Source organism: Astyanax mexicanus, chromosome 3, assembly GCF_023375975.1.
Source record: "Astyanax mexicanus isolate ESR-SI-001 chromosome 3, AstMex3_surface, whole genome shotgun sequence".
NCBI lineage: Eukaryota > Metazoa > Chordata > Actinopteri > Characiformes > Acestrorhamphidae > Astyanax > Astyanax mexicanus.
Genome location: NC_064410.1, coordinates 42,701,743 through 42,713,608, shown reverse-complemented (window position 1 = coordinate 42,713,608; position 11,866 = coordinate 42,701,743). Strand labels below are relative to the sequence as shown.

The following is an 11,866-nucleotide window of genomic DNA, read 5'->3' as shown; positions in this document are numbered from 1 at the left end:
ATGGCCATTATTGTGGCCATTATATTACTCTTTAATGCGATAATGAAGATATTTACACATGTGACTGGCTGTAACAAGACTCATTTAATCAATAAACAGGTATAATTACATCTCATGTACTTTTTGTATTTTTTTATTTAAAATGAAGTGGAATAATTAATTCATGAATTGACAATGGTGAGAAAATAGCAATTTTAGGTTTGTACTATTAATAAAACTTGCAGATTAAAAATGATATTAGGAAATCCTTCAGTAACTGACAAGCTAGACATCCAGCTGAACTAGGCAAAAACATGCCACACTATGCTGGCCAAGCTAAATTCCTCTGAAGGACTGACACAAAAATGGTACATTCTGTAAAACCTGGATGACAAATTTACAAAATTTGCCCAGGGGACATTGCCCCAGATGGAGGTTCCAGTTTTTTGCTACAACAGCACAGCAAATTAGATGCCACTCCAGTGGATTTCCTCTAACTGTATGCAGGTTTACAAATAAACATCCCACACCATAATTTTATTCACAAACATGGTTTAGCTTTACGGCACATACAGACTAGTTTTAAGTGCATTTTTAAAGTCATTTCCTGTCTGTCAAGATTTTCTAAAAACACAGGAAGTGGAAACTAAATGTATTTATTATTTGTTTTTTAAATTCCAAGAAAGCTGTAACATGTAGCCTTCATCCTTACTGAGATCATATGTTTTCCTTATACAGTATGTTTTGTTTATATGTATGTTTTTACAGAATCCATAATCTTACACACATATTGTCGTACAGTCATGTTCATATGTTTACCCACACTCATCATAAACATGGATGTCATGGCATTAATTGACTTTTTTTATTATTTCATACAGACTTGGCAGTCTGTTCCTGGGGCAGAATGAGCTTAAAACATACATCGATGCTAGCAGACAAAAACAAGAATTCTTTTTTTTTTATTTAAATCCTTCGGGCAATAGCAAACTCATTCTTCACACGAGGAAGAGTTCAATTAAATGTGTTGAATTTCTATCACTGACCCAACTTTTAATCAGTTCACAAATTCAAGGTCAGTACTTGAGGGAGGCCATTGCAAAAAACTCAATGTTAAATGGTTTGAGCAATTGCACAATAACCATTAATGCATGTTTGGGGTCACTGTTTGCACAATGTACCAATTCCAAAAGAAGCCAAGAGAATGATGCTCCCACCACCATGCTTAACAGTTGGTACTGTGGTCTTGAATGCCCCACCTGTACTTCTCTTAACATACTATGACTGTTGTGGCTAGTCAACTCTATTTTGTCTTATCTTACTGTAAAGCTTTCTCCCAGGCTGTTAAAACTCACATGGGTGTAGACAGTGACACTGATGTTACAGCAGTTTCCAGTTTAGGCCTTTGCCTTGATTATTCTATAGATATTCCAGACCATCCAAACCAATTTCCTTTCAGGTGAGGGTGACAGTTTTGTTCTTTTTTCAGACCTTGCTAAAGTGACTACACTTCTCAACAACTTCTGGTTAGCTTGAACTGATGATTGTAGAATCTGCAGTGGTTTAGAAATAGCTTAAAAGACATTTCAAACTTGTGTAAATCTACAATCATCTTTCTCAGATCTGCAATGTGCACTTAGGACCTTTCCAGTGTCCAATGTATACTACCGGTCAATCCAATAAATGTGCATGTTGGTTTGTTTGTGTAATTTTAATTAATTTAATTTCAGAAAACCAGGGCACTGATTTGATTTCTGTCAATGCTGTACAATGCTCTGCTCCAGAAAACATACCATTTAAATAAATCACTAAAAGCTCAATAATGCATAAAATTTATGCCCACAATGAGTGTATGGAAAAACTTCTGCACCGACAGCTGTAACTGTGAAAAACTGACAGCTATTGATCCCTTGGGTCTTTAATTATGAAAGCTTCCTCTCACTGATTCAGTATCTAGTCTGTCAGAGTTAGAGGTAAGCAAAGCCAGATATTAATTTGGCCTCTTTCTAGACTGAAGCAAGGTCCAATACGGATGCTCTTTCCTGCAGTGATCTGAGACACTCCTGATTCACTCCTGCTCCTCACTTGCTACTTCTTTCAGTGGCTCCACTGAGTTGTAGTGCTCCCCCAACCCATAGGCATGTCTCATGTAACTAAAACAGAACAGAGGAGAGAGGAGAGTTTAGCATTAAGTCAATGAATTCACTGTTTTTATCATATTAAAATAAAAAAGAAGAAAGAAAACATGCTAAAGATATTTACATGAGGGTAATTGGCAGTTTGTCATATTCTTCTCCTATAACAATTGCAGGCGAATCCGCTTGAATGACTTCTATTGGTAACTGGAGGACTTGTGTAAGTGCTCTTAGCTGTAAGGGAGGAAAACAAGATAAAACACATTGCCATTATTTGTTTAAAAAAATAATAATAATAAAGTGACTCATACTGATGTACGCTGCCTGGCCCAAAAAAAATAGTCACCTGGATTTAACTAAGTAAATGATGTGGTGCTGCTGCAGCTGGTCAGGTCTAGGTTCAGCAACAATATGTGCTAAAAGAATGAGGTCAGCTGACTACCTGAATATACTGAATATTGACCAGGTTATTCCATCAATGGATTTTTTCTTCCCTGATGACACGGACATATTCTAGGATGACAATGCCAGGATTAATGGTGCTGGAATTGTGAAAGAGTGATTCAGGGAGCATGAGATCATCATTTTCACACATGGATTGTTCTCCACAGAGTCCAGACCTTAACCTCATTGAGAATCTTTGGGATGTGCTGGAGAAGGCTTTGTGCAGTGGTCAGACTCTACCATCATCAATGCTGCAAGATCTTGGTGAAAACATTGGATTGAAATAAATCTTGTGACATTGTTTCGATTGGTCGTGACTTTTTTTGGCCAGGCAGTGTATGTTGTTGAAAACAGACCTTAGCTCTATCTCATTTACACGTTTTTTTGTTGTTGTTGTTGTTGTTGTTGTTTTTTTTGCTGATTGTCAGTTGGCCCGGCCAGTCATGTTATTGGTGCTTTTATGGTTGGTTACATATTTAACTTTTACCATTTAACTTATATTTAGCAAAATAATATACTGAACATTGAAAGGACATTAAAAGAAAACCTTTTTGATTTTTAATGTAAGTAAACTGTTTTTATTTCAAGTAATTTTGAACCATTTTATTGGTTACATGTTCTTTACAGAGATGGTGCATGCCAATCCAACACATATTGAAATTGAAAAGAAAATTGAAAAGTGAGTTCTAGTTCTACAGAGGTGTATAGTAGACATCTTCAGTTACAAAAATTGAAGATGTTCAGGAGACACTTATACTTACCTCTAACTGTCCACCCCAAGCTGCTGTTTCCGCAACATCACTGCAGTACTTCTCAAACTCCTCTGTGTGTAGGAAAAAAATGTTACTGCTTTTTTTATATCAACATGATTAAATAACTTGTCACATGTTATGTAATACATATATTAGGAGTACCATATAACACCAGTTTCAGTTTATTGCTCCAAATACATTAACTAGGATTCAGATTTCTTCAAGGATGATACCTGACTAACTAGTAAAATCAGCTGCAATCATAGTTATAAAACATATTTCATCAGCTGCTCACCTTCAGTGTACATGTCTCCAGTGTTTGGGTTGGTAAGGAAAGGCAGGAAATCGCCTGAGTGGCTCCTCATGTACTGAGCAGTCTGAGCACGGAGCTCCTGGATCCCAAGTGCACGCCCACGCTCCACCAGCTGATCCTCTACAGCCCGGTACATGCAGTGGCCATCAGAGGAGATCTCCTTGATCTGCAGATGCTTCTCTGTCAACTTCTGCTTTAGTTTCAGACCCTCCTGATGTCTAGATCCTAACAGGTTCTCCAACTCTGCTTCGGCAATGCGATTCTCTCGCTCCTTCTCCTGAGCAGCTTTCTTGTCCTGGGAAATTTCACACAGGAGGACAGAGAGCTAAATCAGTCTTTATATTAGTATAGTAGTACTGTCTTACAATGCATAGCCAGCTTATCATTAACCCTGTTTTTTTCTGTCTATAGCAATTTAGCTTGAGTTTCTAAGTATGAGATGAATCTGCTAATTACAATCAAAAAGTTTTAATTAATTTCTATGAAGCTAAACCTTAAATCACGAATCACTTCCTGTCTAAATACACAGATCAGCCATAACATTAAAACACTTTACACATTGTCCATTTTAGCAGCTCCACTGACCACTATGTACTAACATCATTTTATACATTTATCCATTATTACAAATTGTGGAGGTTATGGATGTTAGCTGGATATTTATGGTTGGTGAACTACTCTCAGTGTAGCAGTGACACTGAGGTGTTTAAGAACTCCAGCAGCACTGCTGTACCTAATCCAAACAATACCAGCTTTGTGGTGGTCTCTGCTGTGGGAATCTGCTAATTGAAGAACAGGGTGAAAGGAGGATAAAACAGATACAAGACTACAGTCTGTAATTTTAGAACTACAACTGCAACATGCTCCTATATTGTATAAGGGGCTGATGAACAGGACAAGGATATAGAAACAAGGTAGAGCTAGTTATGGTTGATTAGTGTGTAGAATGTACATTATAAGACATATTCTGTTCTAAACTAAACACTATATAGCAACATTTATGACACATTAGACAATAAAAACATTTTTTCTTTGATTTAAACCTACCCGTCTCTTTTGAGCCTTGGTTAGTCGGGGCTGCTTACCATCGGCTTGCTCTCCGCCAGACAGATTTATAGAATTTACAGCACTGGAAACTTCCTCAACCTTGACATAATCAATAAAGCAAAAAATTATCTTTTTAAAATATCCAAAACAATGCAACACAGCTTGAAATCAAAGAGACAGTTTTGTGTAGGAACAACAAAATGAATTCATATCAGTCAACACCTGTTAATTTCATTCATTCATTACCTTCTCTGCAGCATTGGAGTTGGTCTGTAGCAGTTTGAGCTCATTGTCATGTTTTTGACTCAGCTCTGCCTCTAATTTGGCAATGTCTTCAGTCAGTTGCTTCCTTCTTTTCTTGTCATTTTTAGGTACAGCATTTTTCATACTCTGGATTTTAGCTGTAATAGAAGGAGAAAACATGTCCTGTCAGTGTCATTAGCCACTGAGGATGCTTATTTAAGGGCAGATCAGGAACCACACAGTGCATAACAGAGTGTATAACACAGAAACAGAGATAGCTTTAAATAGTGTGTGTATTATATCATCCAGTGAGGGTTCAGACCTTGCAGCTCTTTCTTCTCCCTGCGCTGCTCTTTCACTAGTAGCTCCTCCGCAGACTCCACCTCCTCCATCTTTACTTTGAATAACCCGGATCACAGTAACCGCACGGACTCCCTGCACTGGCCCCGCACTGTTACTCTGCTGCTGTAAAATCTGCCATTACCACCAGCCGAACACCAGAACACCAGCTCCCAGCAGCAGCGACAATCAGAACCGAGCCATGCCGAGAACCGGACCAGCGCGAGTTTACACACTGTAACACACCTTTCAAAATAAAAGTTTGTTTCAAAATTAAAGTCCGCTGCAAATAATTTTTTTTGTTTCAAATTAAAAGTCGTTTCATATCAAAGACAAGTCCATCTAGTTTCTTGAATTTAAACAATTTAAATAGAGACTAAAGATACTAGATTTTTTAAAACACTGACTTGTTTTTACAAGTTTTTAAGATTCTTTGTAATACAGAAGTATACATAACAATTAAGTCACATTATTATTATTATTATTATTATTATTATTATTATTATTATTATTATTATTGTTATTGTTGTTGTTGTTATTATTATTATTATTATTATTATTATTATTATTATTATTATTATTATTATTATTATTTTATTACTGTTATTATTATTATTACTGTTATTATTATTATTATTATTATTATTATTAATATTATTAATATTATTACTGTTATTATTGTTATTGTTGCAAAAATAATGTCAGAGGTATATTATATACCTCCCTGATTTTTTTTTTTTTTGCTACTTGGAATGTCTACTTACATGGTAATAACATGGTAATAACCACATTTAGCTAGCATTGTAGTAACACAGTAATAAATTGTTAAGAATTTTTTTATAAAATTGTAATTCCACAATTGTAATAACAATAAGCAATCTATTAAAACATCTATTAAATTATTATCTACAGTAAAAATATTCATAATAATAATAATTATTATTATTATTATTATTATTATTATTATTATTATTATTATTATAATAACAAACATAAGTAAACATGCTAAAAGCTTTGTCAACTATCAGAACAATTAACAATACACACATAGTTATTGTAGTCCTACAGTAGTCTAAATATTTACTACCTGCCCAATTGTGAGTGCTTGAGTAATCAGGTTATCCTCCTCTGTAAGATACAGTATTAACTTCTCCTTTACAGTGGTGAAAAGAGAAGTTCTCTTCACTTCTAAAGGGACAGTCAGGTATACTTATTTACCCTTACATTAGAGTCTAATACGGACATTCAGCAATGCAGGACGAGGTTGTATACTCAGAGGTGATGTTCATAAGGACAGAAGAGGTCCAAAAAAAAAATCAAGTAAGTATTTCAGCTTTTATTTTACCTTTTATGCTTTATATGAGTTTTTTTCTGTGCTTGGTACAATATTTCCTGCCTTGGCATACAAACTAACCATAATGCATTGAGAGGAGACAGAAATAATTCAGCACTTGTATGTGTACAACTTAGCTGTTGGATAAGCAGGTAAATGCAATATGAAGGAAATGTATTCATTAGAAGGGCATAGAGTTTAGTGCATTTTGAGAAAAAACAGTGGAAGCTAAACACATCAGATTACAAATGAAATTCGTCTTAGTTACTTTTAATGTATCAAATGTTACACATTAATAGTTCATCCTGATATTGGATCCAGTACTGTGCTTTGTGTGTTTTGTGTGAATTTAAAGGTGCTGAAGTATCAGCAGCTGTTGGTGTCACTTATCCTGAGGTGAAAATCCATAAAACAGATGAAAGGCAGCCTGAACTTAAGCCCAGTAAAGGTAAGAGAAGATAACAGCAGCTTATGTGTTAACTATATTGTGCTGGCAAATGTGGACAATTCTAAATTAGGCAAAGAGGAGTCTAAATCAATCCTGTAAGAAATTAAAGCCATTGGCTGATGCTTCTAACTGGAAATTGTCTAATAGAAAATGATATTCCTAATGGCCCTTTTTGTTTTCATGTGCATGGAACTTGTACATTTTACAACTGTAAAATGCACAATATCAGAATTGACCTGAAATTTGTGATCTGTGTGTAAAGGTCTGACCCATGCCAGGAAACCAACAAACTGAACTCTAGCAGTTCTGATCAAACATCCAATCAGATCTCAGAATCTTGTTGATGGCAATTAAACAGGTCGGGTCAAGGTGTAACTTGCTACGAGGCATATATATACCTAAATATTGTGTGAGCTGTATGTCAGTTTTCATAAAGATTATTCAAAGCTCAACATTGCCATGATATTCAGGTCCATGATATGTGTACAAAACTTTTAAATATATGAAACGTAAGCAGCTGTTGCAAGTGTGTTAATTTAAGTTAAAAATGAAAATCTTTACCTGAGAGTACAGTACCAGTTTGGACACAATTATCTGGGGTGTGTTAACTTGCGGTTTCTGAGGCTGGTAACTCTGATGAACTTGTCCTGTGCAACAGAGGTAACTTTTGGTCTTCCTTTCCTGGGCCGGTCCTGATGAGAGCCAGTTTCATCAAAAAGTTTGATGGCCTTGCAACTGTACTTCTTGATTTTATTTTTAACTGACTGACCTTAATTTCATTTTATTCTTGTTAGAATTGGTTTTCTTTACTAATAAAGAATATTGTATATAAAACGGGATATACACAAGTTTAGGAATGTGTGCAGAACTCACAGAATTTTTTTCCTTTCAATAGAAAAAATTTAAGTTATAAAATATCTTAAAGATATGAACTACATTTCTGAACATTTTTGAAGTTCTGGGAAGCGCACTTTTATCTAGATATGTACTGTACATTTCAGCACTAGAAGGGGAAGTTGTGATGTTGGGAAATACAATTTACAACTGATGATACAACTTATCATCTTTGTTGTATCAGCAGATAACAGAACTCAATCACTCAAATTACTTTAGATCAATGTAAAATTCAAACTGAGCATGTTCATAAATTGTTCATGTTTTTATTGTTTATTTATCTCTTTAAGCTAAATCACACGCTGGGTCCTGTTTGCACTGTGCTTGCCCTGCATTTGTGGCGCTGTGTCTGATCCTTTTGGGTGCAGTTGCTGTTCTCACTGTGTTGTGTAAGTAGCTACATGTCCTCATTTCTACATCCTGATCTTATCTTATCACTGTTTTGTGTTCTATAATAAACTGATAGTTTCTTCAAGGTTTATTTCAAGATTCATCCTACATATTCTATATAATATACTATGTTTATACCAGTTAATTTTAAATGGAAAATGTTATGGATGGCAGATGTCAAACCATGTTGCTCTTTTTATAAATATATTTTTTTACAATTCATGCTTCAAAACAGTTATTTGAATTTCTTCCTTGTTAATTTCGTACTGTAGTGACATGTCAAATGTCATGGGAAATGAAAGTAGTACAACTCTTTCCATGTTTAATGGAAGCTAAGGAACTGACTTGTGGGATATGTGAGTGGGGTCTCCTGCATTGAATGTGTATGTGATTTCTGTCAGAATCACAGAATCTCTTTGCACAGAGACACTATTGATCACAAGCATTACCATCCACTGTGCTGTCCACTGTGGGTGGTAATGCATGGCATGACATATTCAAAGTACAAACACGTAGAGTTTAGATTGTCTGTCTGCCAGGAAGGACAATATAAACCTTTGAAGTCAGAATCAGAAAGTATCTTAGCGTATTTACATGCCAAAAGTGAGCATAAACACGACTTCGTCACAGGTAATGCTCACAATTGTAGTTAAAAAAGTCTGTTTTAATGCTTTATTTACTACAAAAAATGTTGGGATTAAATCGGGTTTGGGCTCATAAAGACAGTTTGTGGGGTGGGCCAGGCTCAGACGTAACGTCCACAGGCTTGGTTAGGGCAAAGCTGGATTTCATCTTCCAAAATGAAACGTCCCATCCATCTGGCACCCACCATCAGGCCACGCCCTAATTTCAATAATTCCCCTCATCTTGCCATGAGCACACTGGCCAATATTCAAGCTCATAGACAAGATAACACCTCACAACTCATACAGATGTATGCATTTCCAAGTTGTCTCCTGAGCGAACCATTACTGTTATCCCATGTCTTAGCTGTTCACTTTGAAATAATATGGATTGCGCACAAATTATATCATAAACATTTTGCATCAACCAAAGGAAATTCCCCAAAATGTACAGTATTTATATTAAGATTTTTCCTCTGCTGGAAATCGTTTTAGAACATTCCCCTCCCATTAAGTTTTCTTTTTGCTTGTGGTAAGTAAATCTGCACAGTTTTCTTACAATTTCAGAGCATTTTGATTAAGTTACATGAACAGTCATAGCACTTATTCACCTCAACTATTTCTGTCACAACAATCTAATGTTCCCAGATCTTTGTCTTGGAAAGACAATTTCTCCAATTGATCAAATTGATTTGTGTATACATTATTTGACAAAATGAACATGTCTGAATGTACTTTCATTAGATATTTCTCATGACCTGAAACTGAAAGAGCGGCTTGAGCTTCAAGACCAGCTGAGCAAGAACCAAACTGGTAAGAATATTTGTTTTGTTTCTTATTGAATTGTACCTCATAAGCTCTAACTGTTCAATCAATGTCTGAAAATATACACATACAACCATTACGTGCAGGAACACAAGTAACAAGTAATTTGGTGTTTCCTGTTTTAAGTAGAACACGGACAACATGATTTATCAAGAAACTCTGCTGATTCTCGGAGAAACTGTTTCCAAAGAGAGTTATGTAAGTTCATCTTATCTGCTGTAGGTGTGAATATGATACAATATACTAAACATATTTATGTTAAGTCAGGAGATAGTAGTTTTGTAATGTGATCACAAAGCTAAATGTTACCTAAGGGCACAGCTTGAGAACACTGACACTTGCAGAAGTTGTGAGGTGTTATCTTGTTGTGTGTGAGGTTGAAAACTGGCCAGCGTGGTCATGTTGAGGCAACATGGATTACCAGTGTTTTAGCGAGGCCTGATAGTGGGTGGGAACAGATGGATGGGAAATTTTACAGTATTTCCTATTTCTGAAGTAGTGTGTGCATTTAACGTTCTTCGCTCTACAGTGGCATTACCACACACAGTGGACAGCTCAGCACAGTGGGTGATAATGATCGTGACCGGCAGCATCTGGCTAGAATTGTCTGTGTGAACAGAAATCACATCCACATTCAGTGCAGGAGACCACACACACACATCCCACAAATCAGTGCATCATCCTTTAGCTTCCATGGGACATGACAAAAGTCATGGGACATAGTGGTAGTTCCTGATACTAGTTTCATGTGGCATGTATGCATGTGGCATGTCAGTATATACTGAATGCGATATCTTATTCTATGTTCTCATTAACTTTAATTATTTTGATTATTCCTTTTTAGCCTGCCCAAAAAAATGGGAGTACCATGGTGGGAAGTGCTATTTCTTCTCTGAAAATCGTTTGAACTGGACTCGGAGTCGAGACCACTGCATCTCCATTGGAGGACATTTGGCAATCAAGAGCATAGAAGAGCAGGTTTATATTCAGCATTTTATCACTTTTCACAAATCTTTACTGATAATAAATTTCACGTTCAACATATTTACATACTTATGTGTTAAAATTTAAAGGAATTTATGGGAAGATTAGTACAATCAAAAATGATGACAGACAATGACAGATTTTGGATTGGCCTGACAGATGAACAGGTCGAGACACAGTGGCTGTGGGTGGACAACACGCCTCTGGACGAGATGATTCGGTAGGAATTTCACTTTTCTAAACCTTGTCTGGATTGTTTTTCACAGAAATATTAAAATGTCTCACTATAAACTATATTTTACTCAGACACTGGTTGGAAAAGGAACCAGACAACTGGACTGTTATACTGATTAATCCAACTGGCGAGGACTGTGCAAGCATGGGAAAAGGCTATCCTACAGACTCTGATAACTGGCATGATGAAAACTGTGCCACATTACACAAAAGTGTATGTGAAAGCATATCTCCAAACAACGGATGAGAACGTACATCCACAATAAAACAATAGAGAAAGTGACAGTATGTCATTTTCTCATTTTTGATTTATTTTCCTTTCTTCTGCCTTTCTCTTGTATTATAACCTGTATAAAAAAGAGAATTACAAAAAAAGAGAATGACATTGATTTTCTTAAATAAAGTAAATTTAAAAACAGCACTGGCACCGTTTTTACAAAGATCCATTGATGTTTTCTTACTTTGTGATTTATACAGTTTATGAAGAAAGTGGGATCCATCATTAAGAGAGCACAGCTGACAACAATTCTGTGGTTTAAAAACAAATCATGGCTTTTCCAGAATAATTTTTGAAAAATGAATATATACTGTAAATATTAGGGCTGTCAAAGGTATTGTTAATGCAATTAACTAATTTAGAAGAACCAACGTAATTAACCACAGTTAATCACAGAAAATTGTTGCGATTAATCGGATAAATTTTTTTAATCGCTTGACACCACTAATAATTATATATTAATTAAAAAGTGAATGTCCGCTAGTTTTTGGTGAGAATGTGTAATTACACCAAGCACGCTAAAAAGTACTTTTCGTTGCGCAGGCTCTTTTCAGTGAATGGATCAAATGATTTTAGTGAGGATTTGGTCACAATTTCTTTTAGCTT

At 35.7% G+C, this 11,866-nt stretch overlaps 2 protein-coding genes across 2 annotated transcripts; one reads left to right on the top strand and one right to left on the bottom strand.

Annotated features, from left to right (window-relative positions):
- Positions 1-65: 65 nt before the first annotated feature.
- On the bottom strand, positions 66-5,504 carry otud6b (OTU deubiquitinase 6B). Its single transcript, XM_007249369.4, has 7 exons — positions 5,236-5,504; positions 4,917-5,071; positions 4,671-4,769; positions 3,606-3,918; positions 3,320-3,381; positions 2,242-2,348; positions 66-2,132 (listed from the first exon to the last, which is right to left on the bottom strand). The coding sequence occupies exons 1-7, from the start codon at positions 5,303-5,305 to the stop codon at positions 2,048-2,050; spliced, it is 891 nt and encodes a 296-aa protein (XP_007249431.3). The 5' UTR covers positions 5,306-5,504; the 3' UTR covers positions 66-2,047.
- Positions 5,505-8,016: 2,512 nt separating this feature from the next.
- On the top strand, positions 8,017-11,355 carry illr4 (immune-related, lectin-like receptor 4). The gene is made up of 7 exons (XM_049475927.1): positions 8,017-8,023; positions 8,218-8,316; positions 9,685-9,753; positions 9,895-9,963; positions 10,610-10,743; positions 10,839-10,969; positions 11,056-11,355. Exons 1-7 carry the CDS (start codon positions 8,017-8,019, stop codon positions 11,228-11,230), a joined length of 684 nt encoding a protein of 227 aa, XP_049331884.1. The 3' UTR covers positions 11,231-11,355.
- Positions 11,356-11,866: the final 511 nt, after the last annotated feature.

Bases quoted from the DNA above. Each gene is read 5' to 3' on its own strand.
- otud6b (XM_007249369.4), bottom strand. From the start codon at position 5,305: ATGGAGGAGGTGGAGTCTGCGGAGGAGCTACTAGTGAAAGAGCAGCGC. The intron at 5,072-5,235 runs GTCTGAACCCTC...CTTCTATTACAG, and splicing joins GGAGAAGAAAGAGCTGCAAG to CTAAAATCCAGAGTATGAAA. The intron at 2,349-3,319 runs GTAAGTATAAGT...CCTCCCTTACAG, and splicing joins CTTGGGGTGGACAGTTAGAG to CTAAGAGCACTTACACAAGT.
- illr4 (XM_049475927.1), top strand. The intron at 9,754-9,894 runs GTAAGAATATTT...TGTTTTAAGTAG, and splicing joins GCTGAGCAAGAACCAAACTG to AACACGGACAACATGATTTA. The intron at 10,970-11,055 runs GTAGGAATTTCA...TATTTTACTCAG, and splicing joins CCTCTGGACGAGATGATTCG to ACACTGGTTGGAAAAGGAAC.